Source organism: Leguminivora glycinivorella, chromosome 16 (genome assembly GCF_023078275.1).
Source record: "Leguminivora glycinivorella isolate SPB_JAAS2020 chromosome 16, LegGlyc_1.1, whole genome shotgun sequence".
Lineage (NCBI taxonomy): Eukaryota > Metazoa > Arthropoda > Insecta > Lepidoptera > Tortricidae > Leguminivora > Leguminivora glycinivorella.
In genome coordinates, this window is record NC_062986.1 from 6,480,716 (window position 1) to 6,507,932 (window position 27,217).

At 37.9% G+C, this 27,217-nt stretch overlaps 3 protein-coding genes across 13 annotated transcripts in view; 1 reads left to right on the forward strand and 2 right to left on the reverse strand.

Moving 5' to 3' along the window:
* Nucleotides 1-319: 319 nt before the first annotated feature.
* On the reverse strand, nt 320-14,628 carry LOC125235026 (protein artichoke-like). 7 transcript variants are annotated; one of them, XM_048141485.1, is made up of 2 exons: nt 14,402-14,594; nt 320-1,839 (listed from the first exon to the last, which is right to left on the reverse strand). In XM_048141485.1, exons 1-2 carry the CDS (start codon nt 14,403-14,405, stop codon nt 1,307-1,309), a joined length of 537 nt encoding a protein of 178 aa, XP_047997442.1. In that variant the 5' UTR covers nt 14,406-14,594; the 3' UTR covers nt 320-1,306. The 7 variants fall into 7 exon arrangements, with proteins under 7 accessions (XP_047997442.1, XP_047997441.1, XP_047997437.1 ...); XM_048141484.1 differs by lacking the exon at nt 14,402-14,594 and adding an exon at nt 2,789-3,237; XM_048141480.1 differs by lacking the exon at nt 320-1,839 and adding an exon at nt 6,165-9,550 and having other exon boundaries at nt 14,402-14,621.
* Nucleotides 14,629-15,684: 1,056 nt separating this feature from the next.
* LOC125235029 lies at nt 15,685-18,485 on the forward strand. 2 transcript variants are annotated; one of them, XR_007178038.1, is made up of 2 exons: nt 15,685-17,581; nt 17,878-18,485. XR_007178038.1 is itself a non-coding variant. In XM_048141491.1 (2 exons), the coding sequence occupies exons 1-2, from the start codon at nt 16,024-16,026 to the stop codon at nt 17,898-17,900; spliced, it is 1,062 nt and encodes a 353-aa protein (XP_047997448.1). In that variant the 5' UTR covers nt 15,685-16,023; the 3' UTR covers nt 17,901-18,485. The 2 variants fall into 2 exon arrangements, 1 of the variants encoding a protein (XP_047997448.1); XM_048141491.1 differs by having other exon boundaries at nt 15,685-17,062.
* Nucleotides 18,486-24,258: 5,773 nt separating this feature from the next.
* LOC125235027 (transitional endoplasmic reticulum ATPase TER94) overlaps nt 24,259-27,217 on the reverse strand; it is a 33,402-nt gene continuing 30,443 nt past the window's right edge. For all 4 annotated transcript variants that reach the window (XM_048141487.1, XM_048141489.1, XM_048141490.1 and 1 more), the window contains 3 exons: nt 26,788-26,942; nt 25,443-25,578; nt 24,259-24,700 (listed from right to left, as the gene is read on the reverse strand). In XM_048141487.1, the coding sequence (XP_047997444.1) occupies nt 25,479-25,578; nt 26,788-26,942 (255 nt within the window). In that variant the 3' untranslated portion in view covers nt 24,259-24,700; nt 25,443-25,478. The remainder of the gene's footprint in view (nt 24,701-25,442; nt 25,579-26,787; nt 26,943-27,217) is intronic.

Sequence of the window (27,217 nt, forward strand, 5' to 3'; positions counted from 1 at the left end):
CCAAGTTTTCAAAATAAAAATCCATTGTCTATTTTATTTAAATAAACACTTTTGTACATTACCAGGCGGAAGTTTATGCAAGGTAGGTATATCCATACCAAAAATGTTAAAAAACGCTTACAACTTATGTTAGGTAAGTGATAAAATCGGTATTGCCAAAGACCTATATAACTTCGTATAGACAGATAAAGTCTAAGAAAAAAACGTACCCCAAACCCATACAGAAAAAGGTACGGTGAGCTAGATGGCGATACACCTTTGGGGTACGCTCGGCTAGATGACGCTAATATTAATATTTGTCATTTTAAAACATATACGGTTTACGGTTTAAGATCTTTATTCCCAAAAAGAATTTACAAAATTCACTTACTTGAGAATACATTTTTTTATCACTTATAGACTAACGTGCATTTAAAGTAGGTAGGTTTACAAAAATTACTTAATTATTAAGGAATATTTCTTTTACAGTTTACAATTAACGTGCAGACAATGTAGTAACCTATTAAAATAATCTAAGTTAAACAAACATTTCTTTTGTCACAATGTGGGTAGAAATAATAAGTTAGTAGCCGGCTCGCATAACTCAACTTCTGTCAAGTAATAAAACATATCAAGCTAAGAATATGGGCCAAATTGTCAAAACTGAGCTTCAAAAGTTTTAAGCCTGTGTCGAGAGATGGCAGTCTATGCACTGTGATTACACATTTTACTTTGACAGTAACTCTCTTTAATACTCTATCCTCTTTGGTATTGCTAAGCAGATTTATGTTCTAGCGACCTACCATGAGAAAATGCCAATCAAATTGGAATCAATTGTAGTAGAAAAAATTATAAACAACATTAGAGCACCTCTACTCCATTTAATAATGATTCTAATTTTATTGGAGATATTCTTACTAGTATTAAAAGCGTGGGAGGCCAGAGATTAGCAACACTTCATGATATGAACCGTAAAACGTATACTAGATAAAGCCTCCAAGAGGGTTTCCACAATGATCGGTCGTATGCTGCCTTCATAGTTCATATACCTAACGATTTTCTGCTATCGTTACCAGATCGATCATTTAGATTTTAATGAATGCCTCTTTTGACTGCAACCTCCAATTCTCTGCCTTCCCTAACTAAATAGTGTTCCAACAATAATTGTTCAAGCAATGATTTAATTATATTAACATTATTAACCACCTAGGTGCTTGTAACTCCATAAAACAATTTATTAATTCACAGGAATTGGAAGAAAAGGATTACAAAGAAACGACATCTTGCCCTCTTCATTATTCCACAGTCACGAAAGAGGTAAAAACATTCAGCTTCGCTCGTTTTCCATTTGCTTCAACTCGGCATTTCCAACCATCGTCGCTATTTGCATTCGCAGCATAATTTGATCCCGTCTGGGCAGTTTCTTCGCAATTTTCGCCATTGATGCAAAAAAATGGTCCGTCGCATCAAAACTGTCAACATTCGTTTCTTTCTTCGAGCTTTCTATACTTGGTATGGGCTCAACGTTTTTACTTTCTTCTGTTTCTTTATAATAATTATCATCATCTAAGTCGACAATGTCATGTTTTTCGTGTTTTACTTCAACAATATCGTCTTCATCATCCTCAAAGTCATCAAAATTTTCATAGCTAACTTCGCTAGACGCAGGTTCAGTGACGCTCTGATCAGTGCTACTATCATTGTTATAATAATCTCCACGATATTCATCTAAGAATGTGAGTAGCTTTGCTCGTTTTAAGCCATTTTTGATGACATCAGAACATCTTTTTGGGACTGGTTTTCCTCTTCGTCTAACATATTGGCTTCTCACGTAACCCCACCTTCTGCAACAGTCTTCATCTGTAAAATAATAAAAAAAGTTCAAATACACATTTTCGATGCTACTATGACAAATCTGGCTTCTTTATTCCGTTAGATAGTAAACGAAGCAGTAACATAAAAGCGACATTAAGTTTTCTGATATTATTATTAATAAATTTTCTAAAACAAAACAATTTAGAAAACCATGTTTTATTGAAGATTAATTAAAACATTCTTACTGGATAAACGTTATTATGCAGAATCAGAGTTTATTTATGCTATTTGAATAAAATGCAACAATTGTTGATTTTATTATGTAAAATTTAGTTTTAACTCATGAGTAAGAAGACTAAGAAGTACTAAAATACATACTATGCCCTCATCAGGGTCCAAAAATAACTACAGTAACTTTATTTTTAACAACTGTATGAATACCATGGTTTCAATGAAAAATATTATTATTAATAGTGTTTTCCCCTTCTAATCAATGTGTATAAGAAAACGGGACGATACTACAATATTGTCTTTTTTTAATTTCTAATGATTTTTTATGAGTGTACACACTTTTAGGGTTCCGTAGTCAACTAGCAACAATTTATTTAGATTGTATGTACTTATATTTTTTATTTTGACTTGTACGCTTTGAAATACTTTATATATAAATAGAACAATATCGTTTTAAGCAAAGTTATTTTAATAGTCATTAAATTTAAAACTAACAATACTTTAATACTACAAAAAAATCATTTCTTGAAATTCCCTAACTTTACGTAAAAGGTTCAAATTGATTACAGCGCCATCTTTTAAAAAACGGCAACACTTTTACTTATTGTCACTCGTGCCGGTCATCACCTCAAACCTTTTCGTTTCTTATCTATGGTAGGTAAATAACAAGTGCTGACCCAATTTTAACTACCTATAATCATATTCACGCTGTATCTTCGGAATATTTGAATATATAATAAAATGGACTATGTATAAAACTTACGTGTTCTGTCCAGTATGTTCCCAATTCTTTTCCACACATCAACTTTCAACGTAACATTTCTGTAGTCATTGCTTTTAGGATTGTAAAACATATCATATTTCTTAACTAGATTAATGAGTTTTATGTCACTTTCGATTGTCCACGACATCACTTAGTATCGTATTATTCTACTTATTCTAAATTCTAATAACCTTAATTTTAGCTCGCGCTCTCATTCCCCTTTTGTTTGTTGTGAAAGTGAGAATCCAAAATGGCGACTAGCAGACGGCTCGTCACATTTGCGCGCGCTCGCCTCGCCGAGTTGCCTGTATAGCGCTGCGGTGCTGTGTGACGTCATGAACCTTCTGTCAGTTGGTTACCAGCTGAGTTGTAAATTAAAAGGGTTGTATTGTTGGGTTTTAAGGGTTTTATTGTTGTTTTTTCTGTCCGCTTTGGTTATGGTGGTCCCACATTGGCTGTTGTAAATGTTATAATTTATAACATTGTGTGACAGGAACACAGCCCTTGTCACACAATGTTGTAACAGCCAATGTGAGAGCACCATTTGATTAGGAAATGCATCTCCCACAAACTTATTTAATTTTCCCTATGCCGGTACCGCTGGAACGCTGACTAGGATAAGCTAACTTAAGCTAAAGCTATTAAAAGCCATTTTCTTCTAAAGCTAAGAACATACTACGCGGACGTCCGTCGTGAAACGACCGCGACCGCGACCTATCAGTGTGCACGGAACAAAACTGAACATCCAGAGAGCCAGATTTCGATCGGACGTCCGTGCGCTCAAGGCCACGTCCGCGTCCGTCGACCGATAGTTTGCACGGCTACGTGTATTTCCATTGTCCAGATTCCCGTCCGCGGTCGATTTACGACGGACGTCCGCGTAGTGTGTTCCTAACTTTATTCGCTTCTTTCAGAATTCAATAACCCACCTCGCCGTAATGGACTAAGAGCCCAAAGCCGCCAGACCTTCCTCATTTTCTCAAGGATGAAACTTTTGGATAATGTAGGCACCTAGAGTTCGTATCGACGTTTAATGTCTGCATAGCATATTACCTAGTTCGGCACGTAGGCCATTTTTTTGCTATAAGGTTTTTTTTTTAAACACCTTAAACCACATATTAAAGGCCTTTAATCTTTAAGTATCCTGGCTAACACAATCTGCAACGAAAGGGAAATTATTTTTCACCTCTATAGCTCGGAAAAGACTTTTTTATTCTTTAAAAACAGATAGCAAAATCGCATTTACCCACAAGAGTGCAAAGAATATTTGAAATCCGAACGTGTCATTAGTTACTTTTTGAAATATAATTTCTGGTAAAGGCATCTCCCAGACAGGACAATTTTGTCCCTGTGCTTAAATTGTCTTAACAAATCATGTGATGCGAACGTAAAAATAATTTCATATCGAATTACTTATATCCGACTAAAAACATAAAATTCAAACAATTTTATAACATGATTTTACCATAAGACACTTGAAATCGTACAAGAAATTGTATTTTTGACTCTTCCATTGTACCTACTTATTCAGAACGCACCTTAAGTAACATTGCAATCTCAAAACGCGTGAAACTGAACGCACCCAAATAGATTTTTCTTCTTGATTCTTTTTGAAACTTTTGTGGTGTCGGTCGGTGCTTCGTGGAAATTGTAATAAACGCAAATTGACTTATTTCTGTGCAATTATTATGTTCCAGTAGTTTTTATTGCGTGTTTTAGTGAGGTGAAAAGTTATGTGTTACACACGGGATGCAAAGTTATTTTAACTCGTGTGTATTGCAACACTCTCTACGCTCAGGATTCTATTTTTACCATAGACTCCATTCGCTCGCTCTTAGTTCTACCCTAAAATCCATTCGCTAGTTCGTGTTGCAATTCCAGACTCAGTTAAAATACAACTTTGCTCCCTTGTATAACAAATAACTAATAAACTAAGGTGTTCATTAAATGGCGTTAGGTTTATACGATATCAATATATTCAGTACATTACGATACAAGTGGATGTATACTGAAAAAATGGTACTTACCTATGTATATTTAGTATATTCCCGCGTTGAAATACAAACTTTAATATGATGGATACGAGTCAAGTAAATATTGGGTTGGCACAAAAGTAATGACACACTCTACAAAACTCTATACATTTCCTTTCTTAAGTTAATTGTTTTCGATAATATTCTAGTATGTTGTAGAACATTCTAGGTACTTCTAATGTGAGGGTAATAAAGCCGCCCTCGTGATTGGTTTAGTTAGATTGAAATAAAATGGACGAGCGACAAGTTCGAACACTTTACTTATACGAGTACTTGTTAGGCCACAGTGCGCGGGCTGCGGCTGACAATATCAACCCTGCATTGGGCGTTGGAAGTACAAGCCATGCCACGGTGTCCAGATGGTTTGACAGTTTTAAATCAGGAGACAGGAGCCTTGAAAGTCAGTCACGCTCAGGGCGACCACCTGCATTCAATGATGACGATTTACGCCGCGAACTACAGTCGAATCCTGATGCTACTACTCATGAATTAGCGGAAGCACTTAACTGCAGTTACCACGCTGTGGAATACCATGTGCATGAGCTTGGGTATCGAAAAGTTTTGGCTCGATGGGTACCGCACATCCTTACCGACGCCAGTCGTGCAGTCCGTGTCGCCTTCTGTCAATCACTTTTGCTGCGACCCCGAAATAAAGAGACTGATCTGGTTACGGGAGATGAATCATGGATTTATTATGAGAACGATACACGTCGTGCTTTTTGGCTGCCTCGAGAAGAAACGCCACCAACTCAACCGAAGCTGAGTCAAAAGAACCGCTTAAAAGTTTTGCTTTGTTGTTTCTGGGACTCGCAAGGCATGCTGTTTCATGAACTATTACACAATGAAACTGTAAACGCTAACAAATATTCAACACAGCTCACCGAACTATCTTCTGCTATCAAGAAAAAACGACGAAGACGAGCCACTGTAATTTTACTACATGATAACGCTCGACCTCATGTCTCATCTACCGTTCGCTAACAGCTGCAGAACTTGGGCTGGGAGACGATACCCCACCCACCTTATTTTCCAGGCCTCGCACCATCAGACTTTCATTTGTTTAGAGCCCTGAAACGATATTTGCGGGGTAAACAATTCAATGATTTCCATGATGTACAGGTGGAGTTGAACAACTTTTTCGTGGCACAGCCATCAGAGTTCTGGGCGAAAGGCATCCAAACTTTGCCGGATCGTTGGCAAGAAGTCATAGATGCTAATGGTGATTACATCATCGACTAAGCTTTTTGTATTGTAATAATAATAAAAAATATAAAACGTAAACCAAGTGTCTCATTACTTTTGTGCCAACCCAATAAATAGGTCTAGTAGCAAAACAGATTGTATAGCATATGAAAACATTTTAATTTGCTTTCTCTTAAAGTAGTTACATCACATCACAATCACATCAAAAATAGACACAACTCGACAATTTGTGTTTTGAAATTATTCCATTTCCATCACATTGGATATTGGTTGTCTGCTGTGCGACAAATGATTACTATAGGCATGTTTATTTCGTAACTTAAAGAATGCATATAACAAACTTAAAACTAGTAGACCAAGGAGTACCACAAGGCACGTTGCTATGAAATATAATGCAGATCTCAAATCACTCGAACCACCGTCACCAGACGGAGCTTCCAATTTACTATTTACAGCGTTATTCGATTTCCAATCATCAAACATATTCTTCATTTCAGTTTTCATAGATTGCTTTTCTTTAGATAACATTGCAATTATTGTTCTCTCTATTTCATCATTGCTTACTGACGACTTTTCAGTTTGAGAATTGACTGCTACAACATTACGAAGTTTTATATATTCCTGCATGTTTTCTAAAACCCTGTTAGTGTTATTATTGATATTCATTAGTTTTTCAAGGAAAGCGTTATTTTTAGTTTCACTTTTGTTGAATACTTCCAGAAACTGTTCGATTGAAGCAGACACTTTCTGGAGGCCTACTGAGTCAGTATCTATTTTAGAATCGTTACGGTTCAAAAACCTTTCAACTGTCACTCTAAACTCTTCCAAAGAGTTAGACAACATAGCTGCAAGAGCAGAGTCGTTACTATTGTTCTGATCAAAATTGGTAATTTGACTCTTACTTTTACAAGTTATACCATCAACATTCTCTCTATTGTATATTTTATTTTTCGCATTAATTCGCAGTATGTGGACATCGATGGGGACATCGTTATCCTTTTTCCATTCAGTTAATCTACTACAAGATACAGGGTTGCCCCCTATGTAAAGTTCTCTAATATTTGCTTTAGTAAACTCTACGAAATCCACATCGTCTATTAGATTATTGTCAAGATGAACTACTCGCAAAAGAGGTGTGTTGTGAAATATGTTCGCGCTAAAACTATGCAAAGTGTTACTTGACAAGTCAAGAGTGTTTAAATTCACTAGACCATCGAAGACACCAAACTTTAGCGAAGATAAGAAGTTATTAGTTAAATTTAGGATGCTCAGGTCTTCATTATCGCTGAAAGACCCTGGTTGGATACTGTAAAGCTTATTATTACTGAGATCGATCCATGAAAGATCACGTAAGTTTTGGAACGAGGTTTTGTCAACTGTTCTTATCTTATTTGAAGCTAAATTCAACCGTTCGAGAGTCGTAATCTGGTAAACTTTAACTGCATTGATATCTGATATATCGCAAAAAGACAAATCCAAGTTTGTGATTGTAGTATTTATAACATTATCAAAACTAAATCTTGACGTCACATGAGCAAGTAGGACTACAGAAAGTGATTTCAAATTCGAAAATATTGATGAATTAAACACTAAGTCTTTGTTACCAGATAAGTCAAGTTTTAGGAGATTATTTAAATCTCGAAAAGCCCCATTCTCAATGTCAACTAGATCATTTCCCTTCAAAGTTAATGAACTTAAATTGTTCAGTCCTGAAAACGTTTGATCGGTCACATTTTGAAGTTTATTGTATTGTAAATATAATTCTTTTACAAGTTGTATATCCCCGTTATTTATAGAAAAAGATTGTATTTGGTTGTAAGATAGATCTAAAATTTCAATTGATCCAGTGCCATTGAATGTATTAACTTCTAGCACTGATATCTTACTGTTCGTAGAATTAAACGTTTTCAAGGACTCCATTCCATTGAAAGCGTTATTTTGAATTGTTTTTATTTTGGAATTAGTAAAATCAAGCTCTGTGGTTAAAGTTAGTCCACTGAACATTTGTGGTGGGATAACATCAAAGAGAGGATTATTATTTAAATTCAACGTTTCGAGCTGCTTTAAATTTTGGAAAGATAGTATCTCAATATTTTCAATTGCGTTATTAGATAAATCGACAACTTTCAATGAAGTTAGAGATTTAAACGTATCCTTTGTAACTGTCTTAATGTTATTATTATTGAGATAGAAGAAGGAGAGATTGTTTAGATTAGAAGTGTCAAATTCTATGTCTTGTAAATGGTTAAAAGAGAGGTCCAGTTCTGTCAAGGATTCAAGTTTGGAAAAGCTTGATTTATGAATTTTGGATATAGAATTTCGACTGAAATTTAAAGATTGAAATTGCCCCTCAAATAATTCCGGACCTAGCTCAGTAACATTAGCGCTGCTCAAGTCTAGTTTGTCGACACAAATGCCTTGAAAGGTGTTTTTGATCAAAGCACCAGTAATTGGATTATTGTGGACTTTAAAATCCTCAATACGCTTTCCTTCAAATGCTCCGGGTTCGATTTTAGAAATCCTATTTGATGATATATCTAATGATTGTAAGTTAGTGTTGTTCTGAAATATATTCTTTGTGATTGTATTTATTGTGTTATTGCTCAAATCCAACTCCTTCAATTCAACTAAATGGTCAAATGATGTATCTCCAATACTAGCTAAAATATTAGAACTTATATTAAGTTTTTCTAATTTGGTCATTTTGTCAAAATTGCTTTCCTCAATTGATGTCAAATAGTTGTGATCTAAAACCAACTCCTTCATAAATTCAAATCTTGCAAAAACTACACCCAATTTAGTTATTTCATTATCCGAAACGTATAATCTTTGGAGCTGGGTTATGCCTTCGAAAGTTAGTATATCGAAACTTTTGATGTAATTATGAGATAGATCTAAATGGAGTAGATCCGGAAACTGTCTGAAGTAGTTATTGGGGATGGATGAGATAGCGTTGTAGCTCAAATCTATTGTCTGCACCGTGCTGAATCCGGAGCCGGGCGTTCTTTCACCAACTTCTAAGTCTGATATCTGATTACAAGACAAGTTAAGCGATTGTAGACCGCTAATTTTTGTAAAAGCTTCCAATTTTAAGGATTCTATTGTATTACTAGACAGATCGATCTTTGTCGCTTTACGTGCGTTATAAACGGCTGATGGGACGGAATTCATTTTTCCGTTGGTGATCGATAAAGTCAGGATATGGTCCCTGAGTTCATTGACAACGCCGTAGGCGTCGTATGAACTTGTGCCGTCGATATTTTCTGCTTTGACGTATAGATTGTAGTCTTCATCGGTTCTAATTATATAGGTAACATGTCTTCGGTACCGTTGTAGTAGTCGTCGTAGTTTTCATGTCGTCTGCAAGACCAGTCCCTTACGTAGGCGATAGCGGAGCCGAAGTCATCTGTGCAAGTCAATTCGCCTTTACATGGTTGTCCTCCCAAATTGAGCAGCTCGCAACCGCTATCCACTTGACTTATTACGGCAAATAATGCCAGCAAGATTATCCTCTGAGCTTTATAACCTGGAATTAAAAATATTAAAATATTAGGGGACACCTACAATAAACGAATAACTGAAAATAAATTTTATCACACCTACATATAGGTATGTAACTACTAAACTTCTACTAAGTATAATAAGCACTTTCCCTATAGAGAAATAAGTAGAAGTGTAGGTGAAAAACTTAAGAAAGTCACCTGTTGCATGTGTGAGTGACGTGTTCGAATAGGCGTTTTGTTTGTGTTATTAATTTTAAATATGTGTTCTCTATTCGAACACGTCACTAACACATACAACCAGATGACTTTCTTAAGTTTTTCATCTATAAGCATAGTGTTTAATCCGTAGTTAAAAAATAGTACATTGTGCAACAAGGGAGGTAAGGAGGACATTAAAGACGCGTGTTATTATTCACGACTGCCGCAGGCAGGAGTGAATAATAGACACAAGTTTTTAATGTCCTTACCTCCTGAGTTACACACAATGTTTTTCATCACATTTGAGAGAAAAATACAGAGGAAACAGTTATAAGGCAAAACCTTCAACCGGCGGCGTTGCGACCAGTAGTGTATCTTGATCTACATCAGATTATTCATATTAAATCCATTGTTTTTGATAACAAACACTTTTTGAACGAAAACAAACACGAAAATACTGCATATAAATTAAATGCAATGTTCAAAAAAGCATATAAATCATATAATTGAACTTGATTGAACTAAAATTTTACTTATTTTTCATTCATTTAAATATTTTGATCTGTTGTACTATCCGTTGCTAAACTTGCTAAGCAACGGTGGGTGCCTCGCGTACGCAAGCGGTCAAGCGCGAGTAGAGAGCATATTGTCAGATTGTAAATTATAACAATTTATCTGAGTTAAATTTACTAAATAAATGCGAAACACACTGAAATAATTGTAAAAGATAAATAAAATGCACTTTTCATACTGTATAATATCTTTTATAGCTTAATAGTCAAATTTTGGTTGTGCAATAAAAATCCTTGGCAGATTGAAACATCCTTTGCCCGAAGTATTGTACGGATTGTATTAATTTTTAGGGTTCCGTACCAAAAAGGTACAAGCGGGAACCCTTATGGTGCGACTCTGTCCGTCTGTCTGTCCGTCTGTCACATTCCTAAATATCTCGAGAACTACTAATGCTATCAACTTGAAATTTGGAATAGTTGTGAACATTGTAAACCTCTACAAATAGAAAGTATATTTTTTTTTATTTATTAATTTTAATGGTAGAAAATGGCCAACATGAAAGGGGGGCAAACTGTAAATTTCAAGTTACCAGGTCAAGTGGGGTATCGTTAGAAAGAGCGCAAATTGAACGTAAATAAACTATTTTTTACAATTTTTTTGTAGTGGAGAAAAAAATAATTTTGAAGGAAAATGTAAAAAAAATACTGTCCCCGCCCCTCCCCCCTTATCTCCGAAGTTTACCAACGAAAAATTATGAAAATTTTACGAAATATTGGTTTTATGCTAAATATTACAGGAATAGTTATTTGTTATACAAGGGGCAAAGTTGTATTTTAACGCCGAGTGTGGAATTGAAAAACGAGCAAGTGAAAGATTCTATAGTTGAACCACGAGCGAAGCGATTTCGAGAATAGAATCCTGAACTTGCGAGTTTTTTAACACACGAGAAGTAAAATACATTTGCACCCGAGTGTAACACAAAACTTTTCCCCTCACTATAACGAGGAAACTACAACGCAAAAAATGCGTTTATCACTGCTTCCAGTAGTTCCACATGTGGCAAATCATCTTTATTACTAGATTCACCTACTTTTATCAATTTTAAAGTAGTTAATTTGACTTTATTCAAGGTCAAATTACTTTACCCACTAGTGGATAAAATGCGTTTTTACCCGCTGGTATTAAAGGACAAAACGCGTGTTTCCGAGCTAGTGAGGGGAAAAAATATAAACTGCTTTATATTGGGTTGGTAAGAAAGTAATGAGCGAATCATAACCAATATTGTAATTTTTATTTAATTTATTATTTTAATCATTTATCAAAAATATAACGGCCTTCATTATCTACTACTTGTGTCCATCGTTCTGGTAAAGAATGAATAGCATCGGCGAAGAAGTTCTTAGGTTTAGATTCAAAAAACTCAGCTATGTACTACCGTAGGTGGGCTTGATCATCGAACTTTTTTTCATTCAAGGCATGCTTAGCGATCTGAACAATGCGTAATCCGTAGGTGCCAAGTCTGGAGAGTACGGTGGATGAGGTATCACTTTCCAACCTAGCTCCAATAGCTTTAGCCGAGTCACTTTTGCAATGTGTGGGCGAGCATTGTCGTGTAAGAAAAAAACTTTAGCATGCTGTGGACGATTCTGACAGATTTTTTGGTTTAAATTTTCAAGCTGATTACAGTATACTGATGCGGTAACAGTCATTCCACTTGGTAGGAGTTCCCAGTGAATAATACCATGAATATCCCACCAAACGGACAGCATAACTTTTTTCGGGTGAGGCTCTGTTTTTGGTGCCTCTATTCCTTTTTCGTTTGGAGCTAGCCACTGACGTTTGCGTGTGTGATTTATATATAAGACCCATTTTTCATCTCCAGTGATAAGATGGTCCAACCAGTTCAATGTGCGGCGAAAAGACAGAAGTTGTATGCAGATATCGGCACGGCGGTTTAGTTGATCTCTATCAAGTCCGTGCGGTATCCAAACACTGTATTTGTAGTTTTTTCCCAACTCGTGTAAATGTGTTTCTATGGTGACATGAGAGCAGCCTAACTCGGTAGCAAGAGTACGACTCATTAGCCTCGGATCTCCTTCAATTAAGGTTTTTAATTTGGTCTTAATCTTCACCGGTCGACCAGACTTAGGTTGATCTGATAATGAAAAGTCGCCACTACGAAACCGCAGGAACCATCGTTTCGCCGTGGCCTCAGACACAACTTCAGGAGCAACACGCTGACATATATTACGCACTGCTTCGACGGCTGAATGGCCAGACTGAAATTCATATAGTAAGCAATGCCTTACATGCACTTTTAATTCGTCCATTTTCTTCCTTATATTAGCTCGGCGACAGCTAGTGAATGACTGACGAGAAACTGTGCGACTCGCCCTTTATATACTTTCGACCATAGAAGATTCTAGAACTCTCTCAAAAATTTTATGTGGAATTCAATCGATCGCTCATTACTTTCTTACCAACCCAATATCTTGAAAACTTTTTTTTTTTAATTGACAAAAAACTTTTCAGACTTTTACTTTCAATTTACCCACCCTTGCGGATGTATATCGTTCTTCAAATTAATACGAGATGTTACCTAAACCATCTTCTTTCCAATAAAGTAAAAACTGTTTAAATCGGTTAACATTATAAAGAATTACCCTTGAAAAACCAACATATACTATACAGGTCGCGCAAATTAGTTAGCGAATTCACCCAGAGATGGCGCTATACATATGGCGCTATGCTCATTTAGTACCCATACTTTTGTCTTCTAGTCGAGTCACTAGAGTTATATGAAAACATGAGATTATTTTAACTAGGTAGTTTGAAAGAAAGTTGGTACGGAACCCTCGGTGGGCGAGTCCGACTCGCACTTGGCCGGTTTTTAAAACTAAATCCATTATTCTAATGAACAGAAGTTAAATTATAATCTATTGAAAATATTTCACCTTGTGCTGTCTTAAAGTAGTCACACTACTATGTATGTATATAAATTAAAACCGAAATAAATGACACATATGAAAGAAAAAGTGACCAAGTGCTCTGGTCGCGATTGGAAAGTACGCTGGTTCGTTTCCAGCCTCAGGCACCAGAGGACTTGGTCACTTTTTCTTTCATATGTGTAATTTATTTCGGTTTTAAATCCATTATTCCCAAGGGAATAAAATAGTACATTATGCTTCAGTACACGTAGATGCAATGATACCTTTAAACAGCAAATGTGATGAAAAAAACATTTGTGACAGCGTTGTGACACATACCTACTTAAATCCTGTTTTTCACATCATTTATGAGGAAATTATTATGTTCCAAAATATTATTTATCCAAAAATATGGAAAATAATTGTGTCCAAAACTGAAAAGTGTCTCCTAGCAGGTGAGGGAAGAAAAGTGTCACTTTGATCCCTCTTAACGGGGAAGGAATGTTTCCTTTCCGAATAGGAGATGTGAAAAGTATAATACTATTTGCCCACTAGTTCACAAAAATAGCGTCATATGTACTGTAAAATAAAAAAAAAACAAAATGCTTTATTTCAGACCAGTGTACGGTCCATAATAGGTTAGTAGATACAATTACACAAAAATCTTTACCGACTATGTTAGTATAACTACAAACTAGCTAAAGAAAACTAAAACTAAGACTATGTACACTTAACAACTAACAACACAATTGCGCAGAAATTTATTTATTCCTGCCCGTCACTACTGCCACCCAGTATTCAGTGACAGGGCAGTTAAGGCACCCTTCTAATGCACGAAGGAGGCTGTTGCTGCTGCTACGCACTCTTTAAATAACTATTAACTTTTTCGATGAAACCAAATGAAACTAACAGGTAAGTGTAGGTTTTTCATTGTTGTGTTTTTTTATTTTTAAACTGACGCGTAGAACTCTTATCATCATGTCAAAGTATTAACCGTTCTTTGTAATCTTTGTTTATTGTGTGTGGGTCACAATCATAACAAAAATAATTCGCTTTAAGTTGCAAATAAAATTAATTCTTTGTTGAATGTTGGATCATCAAAAATAATTCGCTTTAAGTTGCAAATAAAATTAATTCCTAGTTGAATTTGGATTCTCGAAAACGGGACCCCCTTATTAATTATCTCCTTAAATCCTCATATTAAAAAAAGAAAGAATTAAAAAAAAGGCAACTTACCCATATCGACAGCTCCTCATAAGGCAGCCGAAGTCCGCTTCCACAATTTTTTTATCACTAATTTGTTTATTTGTATTTGTATATGCTTTTGTATCGTCGCGTCCGACGGGTCAACCTACACTGATGGGTGTCTTTATTCATTTATTCCAACATTTACAATATCCCTCTGTTATCATATCATGTACTTAGTCACAGGAACTCGTGAACAAGTGAGAACTCATTAAATAGAACTAAAATGAAGTTACGTAGCTACATTTTCACCGCACTAACTGATAAAGGCTCTTTTGATACTTTTAAAACAAATGAGAAAGTTGAATATTTTATATTTTCATGTGGGCAAAAAATAATAGAAATTGTAACTTTTAATATTTTCCTAATTTTTCTTTCAGTTTTGTAGCAAAAATTGTTTGACCTTCGTGCCTTGAACCCCCGCCTAACTACCTCATAAAAAGGGCCCTACATTTAAATAAACGTTAATTTAAATTAATATGTAGGTATTTAGAACATCGGGCGCCTCGAATATTTATTTAAAAATTATAATAATAACCTAATGACGAACAATGGTTATTTAAGTCAAATATTTTCATAATTTGTTAATTACTGTGAAACTTTGGAAAGTACACAAAAACACTATCAGATAACAAACTCTGTCGGCCTCGACATGTAATATTAAACCTGTTGAAGTGAAAATAAAGTTCATTTTGCTGTGAACAGCACTTGGCAAGAAAACGAGACTACAATGTTGCCACTTTTTAATTTCTTTCAGGGTCAAATAAAAACTTGTCAATAGCACACGATGGTACCGCATCCAATCTTGAAACTCAAGAGCGAGAAAAAAATAACTCTTTCTCGCTCTCACTTACAGAATAGTAGGTATGTATGTGGATGACCTTGGTCACTTGGTGCGCTGCAGTCGAGTGTTAGCACTGTTATGTTTATAGGGGAATCCCTTCATGCGTTTTTTTTTTTCAAAGGTTGCAACACTTAATATGGAATAACCCGTATACATTGAACTATTAGGTATTATTCGAATAATTATCTTATCAATAACTAATCTTATTATTTTCGCATCACAAAGACCTACACAGGGCAAAGTTCGAAGCTATTTTTATTTATCATAGTATGTCGCAGTATGTCGCCTAAACTGGCAACTATACTAACAAGATACAGTACTGGACAAAATTCTTCATACACAGACATAAAAAAATAAACTTTCTATCATAATTTCTCTACCCTTAAACTTAACATAAGCTTGGGTGTGGTCGATACAGAGCTAGCGCTGGTAATTCGTTAGGTTGGCAAACCGGAAAAAGGGGAAGTGTCAGGTAGGCCAACCGTCGAATGGTCCCCTCCACGTGGTCGTCCCGGATGACGACGGCAACGACATTCGGGTCGTGACGATCGTGGCGAGTGCACGCTAAGCTAGCTCTGTGACGAACGCACCGCGTTTCTTAGAATAAAATTGTGTCTACTTAAATTCTAATCCGCTTACATCTAAGTAATCACAGTTGATTTTCGTATTGTTTGAATTGGAATCTAATTATAAAAATCTTATCCAACGTTACCAAGTTTTATTTTGGAATTCGTTTCGGTTTTTATCGAAAAATAGTTGTGTGCCAAAAATGGATGAAATCGATAATAATGGGAACCCAGACGGGGACCCGACATCCGAAGTGGTGGGATCCAATCGCCCGCAATCTCCGCGCCTGCCGGCAAGACGAAGTGGTGATCAAAAGTGGCGGCTATTGATGGAACAGCAGAATCGGAATTTCTTAGCTCTATTGGAAACTTTGAACAAGCCGCAACAGTCAACATCAAAGGAAATTCGTCTGCCAGAATTTGATCCTGACAAACCAGATGTCGACGCACGAGCCTGGGTATCCACCGCCGACATGTGCATCGATGATCCACAATGCCAAGGAACACCTTTAATGATGGCACTGAGTCGAGCGCTTAAGAAGCAAGCGTCCACCTGGCTTGCCACCGTCGCCTTCCCAGGAATGAAATGGAGCGACTTCAAAGAACTTTTTATTACAAGGTATGACTCATGTGAAACAGCAGCTGCTTTCTTAATTAATCTGAATTCGAAGAAACCAGACGAAAAAGAATGCCTCGCTTCCTACGCATCCGGTTTAATGTCGTCACTTATGTCGAGATGGAAAGGACTTACTACCGAGCAAATAGCCATCGCTACTGTTTTGAATCACTTATCACGTTTTGAGCCACGTGTTCAACGGTTGTCATTTACAACGGATATCAAGACCCGAAATCAACTACAACAGGAGCTTAAGGCAGTCTCGTTTTTGAAACGGAAATCTTCATCGAGTAATGACGACGATGAGCCTGAGCCTAAGAAGAGTCAAATAGCTGGAGTCAACACAAACATTAAGTGCTACTTTTGTGGAAAATTAGGACACAAGTCAAATCAGTGTTTTTCAAAAAGAAAAGAAGAAAACCGACTGAAGATTGACGCTATCAGGAAGGATCCAACTGCAGAGAGGCCAATCACTTGCTTCTCGTGCCGCGAGCAGGGCCACTACGCAAGCAGCTGTCCGAAGAGGAGTGCACCAGGGGAGAGCAGCACCGAGCCGACAGCCGCCAAGAAGAAACGAGTGGACTTATGCGTCGTTGCTAACCCAACTGCACTCATGCGACTATCCGGTGAGCACTTTTCATTCTGTTATGACTCTGGAGCTGAATGTTCACTAGTCAAAGAATCTGTTGCATGCAAGTTTAGCGGGAAACGACTTCATGACGTTGTGACTATGACTGGTATAGGGCAGACTGACGTAAACTCTACTACACAAATATTGACGATTCCGATGCACAAACAGATTCTTTGTCTTTAGAACTGAATTGAACTTGTATTTATGTTGGTATAGCTAATGTAAGTGTAATTATTTATTGGATATTAAATATTAGCTGGTTGTTATTATCGGTCGCCCTTGGAGGTTGTCCATGAGGTTATGTCGATGACCATCGGTCGCCTCTAGGGGTTGTCCAGGAAAAGCCGGATGGAGGCGAATATCGGTCGTCTTTATGGGTTGTCCATGGGGTTGCCAAGAGGTAACCCATCGGTCGCCTATAGAGATTGTCCAGGAGAAGCCGGATGGAGGCGAATGTCGGTCGTCCTTATGGGTTGTCCACGGGGTTGTCAGCAAGAGCAACCATCGGTCGCCTGTAAGGATTGTCCAGGTGTATTTTTTTGTTATGATCGGTCGCTCTAAGGGATAATTTATTGGCAGTCAAATAGAGATAACCAATAGACGTCCCCAAGAGTTGTCCCAGAGTTACCATATGGAAGCAACTGTAGATTGTTTATGTGTCTTAGTTATTATCTGTTTTACATGTCCCAATGTTATTTTGATGGGTTCTCGGGGATACGGCCATTTTATTTTACATCAAATCACTCTAAAAATGGTCAGGTTGGCCGAGACGTAGAGTGCTTGCTGTTGAAAGTTTGTTTTCTTTTTCAGGTACGTCACACGAGGACGTGTGAGATGTCAAGATGGCCGTGTCGACGAGTTAGCTAGTATCGCAACTCGTACTAGATTTAAGGGTCAATTAATTACTCTCTGAGCAGAGCAGCGCCATCTATGTTAACCTGCATTGATTTCTTGCCAATTGATTTTATCGCCATCTACCGGTGACCGCTAGAAACGCCAAGCGGTAAGCTTGGGTGTGGTCGATACAGAGCTAGCGCTGGTAATTCGTTAGGTTGGCAAACCGGAAAAAAGGGGAAGTGTCAGGTAGGCCAACCGTCGAATGGTCCCCTCCACGTGGTCGTCCCGGATGACGACGGCAACGACATTCGGGTCGTGACGATCGTGGCGAGTGCACGCTAAGCTAGCTCTGTGACGAACGCACCGCGTTTCTTAGAATAAAATTGTGTCTACTTAAATTCTAATCCGCTTACATCTAAGTAATCACAGTTGATTTTCGTATTGTTTGAATTGGAATCTAATTATAAAAATCTTATCCAACGTTACCAAGTTTTATTTTGGAATTCGTTTCGGTTTTTATCGAAAAATAGTTGTGTGCCAAAAATGGATGAAATCGATAATAATGGGAACCCAGACGGGGACCCGACAAATATAAATATTAGTACTTTTGGCTCTGGACAAATTTGATCAATGATCATACAGTAATTAAAATACGAATGAAATGCAATGTATTAGTGTGTATGGCTTTCATCTGCTTTAGATATGACTGCTTGTCTCGGAGGAACATTTTCAGGTACAAACTGAAGGTATTTATCTAACCCAAGCTTTTTCCTGTGTGCCTACTAAAGTAGGCAAAGTGGGTGGGTATAATTCAGAATAACATTTGATATTTTCTTTGTTTTTCCAAAAACTTCCTTAAATTTTGGCTAGGATTGATAACATGAGACTATGTCAGCCATTGAAGCTACTTAAGAGCGCTATGACAAAAAAAGGCGATATATTGTAAAATGCACAATATTTATCGACAAAATTGTACACTTTACTCATACTAAAAGACAGTGAAAGTACTTGTTTCAGTTAGAACATCTTATTAACTGTCGGTTAAATAAAAAACATATGAAAAAAAAAGCTTTTTCAATTAGTAATGATTGTTTTTCTGATGCTCGTTTAGGAAAAACCGCGTGAAGCACAGAATTCGGAGCTCTTATTATGTACAATTTGATAAGATCACTCTCATAAATGAGGTAAATTTAAGTTCCAAATATCTTGTACTTAAGGCCCATTAAACAATATTTATCATTTAATCCTTTGAAATTGAGAAATTGAAAGTAAAACGAACTCGATTTTGTCTTGAAAATACATCGAAACAAGTGATCATTTCTCCGAAAATCTACATGTTATCGAAGTTATTTTAGTATATAAATAATCTGCACAATGTGCTTAAACTGCTGTTATCCATTTGTCGTTATAATATTTTATCATGATTTTTTGCCAATTTTTTGAAAACTAGCCTTCCTGTCGCTATTTTACCGGCGACGGACGCCTGCGATTTCAGTGCCGCGCCGGAGCTCGAGGAGGTGAGACGTATGTCGCTTCGCTCTCCGAGTTTTCATCGCAAACGTCGAGAATATTTATCGTTGTGTGGGTCGGACGCCTTGTTTATACACGGGCTATCCTCGCATTGTGTGTGTGTAAACAGCGACCAACGAATTTGATCCTAGACCCGTAAATATTTGCTTTTGTAATACTTTGTTATGTTTGAATGTTAAAGTATTACAACGTTGTGATGATAAAAATGTGAAAATTACAATACGGTCAAGATGATAAGACACATCAAGATGGTACTCGGGATCTGATGATGGAGCCAGAAGGTGGTCACCAGTACCAGTGAACCATGTAAGTAAACGACTTCGTGTTTAGGCTCGTTGGGTTCGTCTCAACAAGACCTTTGACAAGAGGTGGTACTCAGGGTCTGATGATGGAGCCAGATGGTGGTCACCAGTACCAATGAACCATATAACTAAACCCAGAGATGGGGAAATCGTAATCGATTCCGGATTACACGATTACTTGATTTTACTTTGAAATCTGACACTACTGGGTGTCAGATTACTTGTAATGTAATCAAGTCAAACGGTAAATTACCATTACATGTAAAGGAATCACTAATCATCTATACAATCATTACTATTACCAATAATTCGGAATCATAGTCGATTCAAAATAACTGAAATTATTGACTTGATTACTTTCAGATTACGAATATGTAGTACCTCAGATGACTGTCACTTTGACACAAAAGTCATCATAGGTGTCGTAAAATAGGTTTTAGGGGGTGCTGATTCCAAAATTAATGACCAATGTGGAATCTGACATTGCCGACTGTCACTTTGACACAAAAGTCGTCATGGGTGTCGTAAAATATGTTTTAGGGGGTGCTGATTCCAAAATTAATGACCAATGTTCAATCTGACATTGCTGACTGTCACTCTGACACAAAAGTCGTCATGGGTGTCGTAAAATAGGTTTTAGGGGGTGCTGATTCCAAAATTAATGACCAATGTTCAATCTGACATTTCTGACTGTCACTTTGACACAAAAGTCGTCATGGGTGTCGTAAAATAGGTTTTAGGGGGTGCTGATTCCAAAATTAGTGACCAATGTGGAATCTGACATTGCTGACTGTCACTTTGACACAAAAGTCGTCATGGGTGTCGTAAAATAGGTTTTAGGGGTGCTGATTCCAAAATTAATGAACAATGTGGAATCTGACATTGCTGACTGTCACTTTGACACAAAAGTCGTCATGGGTGTCGTAAAATAGGTTTTAGGAAGTGCTGATTCCAAAATTAATGACCAATGTTCAATCTGACATTGCTGACTGTCACTCTGACACAAAAGTCGTCATGGGTGTCGTAAAATAGGTTTTAAGGGGTGCTGATTCCAAAATTAATGACCAATTTGGAATCTGACATTGCTGACTGTCACTTTGACACAAAAGTCGTCATGGGTGTCGTAAAATAGGTTTTAGGGGGTGCTGATTCCAAAATTAATGACCAATGTTCAATCTGACATTGCTGACTGTCACTCTGAATCAAAAGTCGTCATGGGTGTCGTAAAATAGGTTTTAGGGGGTGCCGATTCCAAAATTAATGACCAATGTTCAATCTGACATTTCTGACTGTCACTTTGACACAAAAGTCGTCATGGGTGTCGTAAAATAGGTTTTAGGGGGTGCTGATTCCAAAATTAGTGACCAATGTGGAATCTGACATTGCTGACTGTCACTTTGACACAAAAGTCGTCATGGGTGTCGTAAAATAGGTTTTAGGGGGTGCTGATTCCAAAATTAATGAACAATGTGGAATCTGACATTGCTGACTGTCTTTTTGACACAAAAGTCGTCATGGGTGTCGTAAAATAGGTTTTAGGAAGTGCTGATTCCAAAATTAATGACCAATGTTCAATCTGACATTGCTGACTGTCACTCTGACACAAAAGTCGTCATGGGTGTCGTAAAATAGGTTTTAGGGGGTGCTGATTCCAAAATTAATGACCAATTTGAAATCTGACATTGCTGACTGTCACTTTGACACAAAAGTCGTCATGGGTGTCGTAAAATAGGTTTTAGGGGGTGCTGATTCCAAAATTAATGACCAATGTTCAATCTGACATTGCTGACTGTCACTCTGACACAAAAGTCGTCATGGGTGTCGTAAAATAGGTTTTAGGGGTGCTGATTCCAAAATTAATGACCAATGTTCAATCTGACATTTCTGACTGTCACTTTGACACAAAAGTCGTCATGGGTGTCGTAAAATAGGTTTTAGGGGGTGCTGATTCCAAAATTAGTGACCAATTTGGAATCTGATATTGCTGACTGTCACTTTGACACAAAAGTCGTCATGGGTGTCGTCAAATAGGTATCCGGAGGTGTTTGAAAACTAATGACCAATTTGGAATCTGACACTGTTGACTGTCACTTTGACACAAAAGTGATCATGGGTGTCTTCAAATAGGTTTTCATGGGTACTGATCTCAATATTAATGATCAATTTGGAATCTGACATTGCTGACTGTCACTTTGACATAAAAGTCGTTATGGGTGTCGTCAAATAGGTTTCCAGGGGTACTGTGCAATGTCAGGTTCCAAATCGGTCATTACTTTTTAAATCATTTCATTAATTTTGGAATCAGTACCCCCTAAAAACTATTTGACTACACCCATGATTCCTTTTGTGTCAAAATGACAATTAGCACTGTGAGATTCCAAAATAGTCGTTAATTTTGGAATCAGCACCCCGGAAACCTTTTGACGACACCCATGACGACTTTTGTGTCAAAGTGACAGTCAGCAATGTCAAGATTCCAAATCGGTCATTAATTTTCAAATCAGCACCTCCGGAAACCTATTTGACGACACCCATGATGACTTTTGTGTCAAAGTGACAGTCAGCAATGTTAGATTCCACATTGGTCATTATTTTTGGAATCAGCACCCCTAAAACCTATTTTACGACACCCATGATGACTTTTGTGTCAAAGTGGCAGTCAGCAATGTTAGATTCCACATTGGTCATTATTTTTGGAATCAGCACCCCTAAAACCAATTTTACGACACCCATGACGACTTTTGTGTCAAAGTGACAGTCAGCAATGTCAGATTCCACATTGTTCATTAATTTTGGAATCAGCACCCCCGCAAACCTATTTGACGACACCCATGACGACTTTTGTGTCAAAGTGACAGTCAGCAATGTCAGATTCCACATTGGTCATTAATTTTGGAATCAGCACCCCTAAAACCAATTTTACGACACCCATGACGACTTTTGTGTCAAAGTGACAGTCAGCAATGTCCGATTCCACATTGTTCATTAATTTTGGAATCAGCACCCCCGCAAACCTATTTGACGACACCCATGACGACTTTTGTGTCAAAGTGACAGTCAGCAATGTCAGATTCCACATTGGTCATTAATTTTGGAATCAGCACCCCTAAAACCTATTTTACGACACCCATGATGACTTTTGTGTCAAAGTGACAGTCAGCAATGTCAGATTCCAAATCGGTCATTAATTTTTAAATCAGCACACCCGAAAACCTATACTCGTGGTATATGCACTTGAAATGTGAAAGTGAAAATGCTAGAATGACATGTAAACCACGAAGTTGTATAGTCATATTGTTCATTGGTATTGGTGACCACCATCTGGCTCCATCATCAGACCCTGAGCACCATCTTGAAGTAATTAGAATTGTATTTGTCTTATTTTATCATCATATTAATATATACTTTACTCTAATACTTATCATATAACAAAAGCAAATATTTGGGATGGGATCTACTTTTATAATTATTACTTTAATTTTTTAAATAAATTTTAACATAATTGATATTATTTTGCGCTATATTCTCGTATTTTCGTACAAAATAATGTTTATTAGAAACCAAAAGTTTATATCGAGATAGTAGATTGTGGTTGTTATCAAAATTCCATAGAAAGGATCAAGATTGTTTTGTCCATTATTGTAGTTTGAGCGAGTGATAAGACGTGCTAGAAAGGGTCGGCATATTGGGCTCGCGCGGCGGGTAAAATACCTAATTTCGCCCGACGCCGAAATGTTATAACGCTCTTAATCCTATGAATCACAACGAACGCATGAAATAGACATACTAGTATTTTCTTTCAGTCATCTTTTCATACATATTCAGACGGGCGATGGCTGAAAGATAATACCAGTATGTATATCTCATGCGTTTGTCATGATTAATAGGAATGAATAGCTTGAATGGCTAACATAGTCTCGTGTAATCAATCCAAGCCAAAATTTAAGGAAGTTTTTGGAAAAATAAAGAAAATATCAAATGTCATTCTGAATTATACCCACTTGCCTACTTCAGTAGACACACAGGAAAAAGCTTGGGTTAGATAAATACTTTCAGTTTCTAACATAAAATAGTCCTCCGAGACAATCAGCGATATCTAAAGCAGATGACAGCCAAAGTACTGATATTTATATTTATACTCATGTAAAAAAATAATTGTACGATCATTGATATGTTATTGTCTGTATGTTGTACGCCATGAAATAGTTAGTTTTCCTACAACTGTGATGTTAAGTTTAAGGGTAAAGAAATTATGATAGAAAGTTTATTTTATATGGCGGTGTATGAAGAATTTTGTCCAGTACTGTATATACCTAGAAGCTCATGTTATAAAAGTAGGCAGAACACATTCAATTGCTCAAGTTTTTGTGCCACTGCTACTTTTAGAAATTAAGGGGTTGAAAGAACGAAATTGTGATATTGCAGTGATAGGTAGGAAAAAGCGGGGAAACGCGAGAACAGATTACTAGCGCTTACAGACAGAGCAGGGTAGGAGAAAAGATGACACAATAAAAACACAATATTGGTCTATAAAATTTTTTTATTAAAAAATCACTGCGATATCGTGTAATAGACCTACGTACAGGATCTGCCATACAGTTAACAATTATACTATATCATTATGATCTTAACGGCCCCGCGAGCCTACATTATTCAAATTACAACTAAACACAAGCGAATCCGAACACAAAGAAATGCTATCAATCAAAATAAATACACTTATACCCGGTCGGGAATACATATTGGAATTTAATATAGACATTATAGACATTTCGTGAGCCGGGACCCGCTACACCGCACGGACGTAGTTCACCGGTAATCTTATCTTAAGTAGTCAGTCCTAGAACTGAACGCGGGCGGAGCCGGCCTGTGTGTGTGTGTGTGCTGCCGGCTGTGTGTGTCGCGCCCAGCGCGTGTTTCTTGGGACGCCCCGGGTACCGTTGTAGTCCGAAATAGGTCGGAACCTGCCAAAAGGTAAAGAGCTACTTATAAAAGCATGCCGGCCGTTGACATCGGTCGATAACGTTCTTTGTTTTATAATCAAACAATTGCGGCCTACGTTGATGTTTGATTTGTGATTAGAGCAGGTCAAACCAGTGCGAGGCACGTCGCGACGCAATGTGCGCGGAAAACTTTTGAAGTAGCCGTTTGTCACGTTAGGACACTGCCTCGTCAACTCGTCATAATATGCGCTCGTTGTACGTATAGGTTGGCGTCTATTATGAACGCGAGAATTTAAAGTGTTATAACGCTTGGTGTTTATGGGGAGGTTTGGACCATAATTACACCACGCTGGTCAAATGTGGGTCGGTGGTTATGCCTCGTTTGCTGATTGGCAGGGTGCACCGCATGCAGGAGAGGTCGGCTCGGGTTTATGGCCGGGGCCGCGGTCGCACTAGTAGCTCCCCGGGACCCCGGACATAAAGCGGTGAGAGGACACCGTGGGGTTTAGTGGGCCGCCATCGCTTCGAGCCCGACATAACCGGCCGGGTCGCACGCATTTTAAACCCGGCGGTATGCGTAAACGCATTCCCCGTGTAAAAAAAAAGATGTATGGCACCCCTCGCATATTAAAAAAACGCTCGATGTAAGGTCCGAGTGGACACTCGGAGCGGTCGGCTTGGCGTGCGGCGGAGCGGGCTCGCCCTCGTGCACGCTATGCAGCATGGAGTCATTGTCGCCGTATAGTGTGGTGATGGGACTCACTCGCCGTGGTACCCCGGAGCAGCGTGTGTGTGTAGTTTAGCTGTAGAGGTCGTCGTCCTGCGCCTCCTCCTGGAAGGTGGGCTGGTCGCCGCCCGACGTGCCCGTGCCGCCGCCCGCGCCCGCCGACGTCGGGAACCTGCAATAAACCAAAAATGTAACTTACCTCAATATACTAGTGCACTCAATATACTACTAGTAAGGGAAAGATTCGCTATTCCGACCGGCCATTCGGGCCACACCGAAGCGCATTTTTCCAACACCGCCCGTTCCGAATCACACTTACCTCTTTGGAATCTTACTTTATAATACCGGTGTCCTATAACTCTGGCCACTCTATACTAAAAATGAATTATCTAGGTAAACAGAGTTAATTTTTACATACCATTTCTATTACTGGCCACCTCGCAGTAACTAGCATATGGAATATGATTGCCGCGAGAGTATGTCACCGCGAGATAGATCACACGTCTTGTTCTAACTGTATTAATGACATAAAGACGGGTAGTCTATCTCGCGGCGACATACTCCCGCGGCAATCATGTGCTAACCCTGCTGGCCATGTTATAAATATATAATATTTTATACCATGCACGAAATAAAGCATCAGATAATTATAAGAAAAACATGGACAGAAGCTATTTTTAAATCCAATATCTATTTAATAAGTCTGGTAAAAATATATACAGTAACTCACGTTGACCGTGACGTCACTCAATTCGAGATCATATAAATTCCATATTAGCAAGTCGTTCAAATTCGCTTTGACAGTTCTTAAAAAGAAGCTGATTTGACTGGCAAGTAGCCTATCGTCACTACTTTTAAAAAATCTCGTATCTCACGCTGTTCCTCAAAGTTAAAACGCAGTAAGTCTATATGCTTCTAATTAACACAAGTCAAATTATATTCTATTGATATAATTTGACTTGTGTTAATTAAAATTGATTTAGCAGCGCCATCTCTCGAGCTGTGTTGAAACCAACCTGAGTTTGGTTCACATGGGGGGCAAGAATCATACCGTTCTACCCTAGGGATGGTCAGAGGGCGCTACGAGGCCTTGTATAGATTACTCATATGAGAGATAATTTCGACCTCAGCAGCTGTGACCTGGTTGGCCGAGCGGAAATAGGCGATTGCAGGGTACGCTGGTTCGATTCCAGCCTCAGGCACTGGAGGCCTTGGTCACTTTTTCTTTCATATGTGTAATTTATTTCGGTTTTAAGTCTATATGCATTCCATACATACTTACAACATTTTTCTTTTCATTGAAAGACGAAGATACAAGTTTTTTTTAAAGTAGTGACGCTATGCTAGTTGTTTACTTGTTTCAACGAGTAATGGTACTGACCGGAAGTTGGTCCCGAAGCCGCGCGACTGCTGCAGCGTCTGCGCGAACAGCTCGTACTTGCGGATGTCGTTGTCGGACACGGAGCGCCGCGCGAACTTCATCGCCTCCTCGAAGTGCGCGCGCGAGATCTCCGGCACCGGGTCTTCTTCGTCCATCTGTAATGTTACAAATTAAAAATCAAAAACATTTATTCAGCAAGTAGGCCACAGGGGCACTTTTACATGTCAACAATAGGGATGACGACTACATAAAAAAATGGCATTCTGTTTAGTCCGTCAGTTAGATCGTCCAAAAATACTGAACACATCGCTTTTTCTAATTAAAGAAAAAATACAAAGATATAGAGCACCACAGTTATATAGAGCACAAAATTGTACCTAGGCGTGACGTCACGCGAAACTTCAACGCATTGTACCGTTGTCATTTTTCG

Bases quoted from the DNA above. Each gene is read 5' to 3' on its own strand.
- LOC125235026 (XM_048141480.1), bottom strand. From the start codon at position 9,195: ATGAATTCCGTCCCATCAGCCGTTTATAACGCACGTAAAGCGACAAAG.
- LOC125235029 (XM_048141491.1), top strand. From the start codon at position 16,024: ATGGATGAAATCGATAATAATGGGAACCCAGACGGGGACCCGACATCC. The intron at 17,063-17,877 runs GTGAGCACTTTT...TTTCTTTTTCAG, and splicing joins TGCACTCATGCGACTATCCG to GTACGTCACACGAGGACGTG.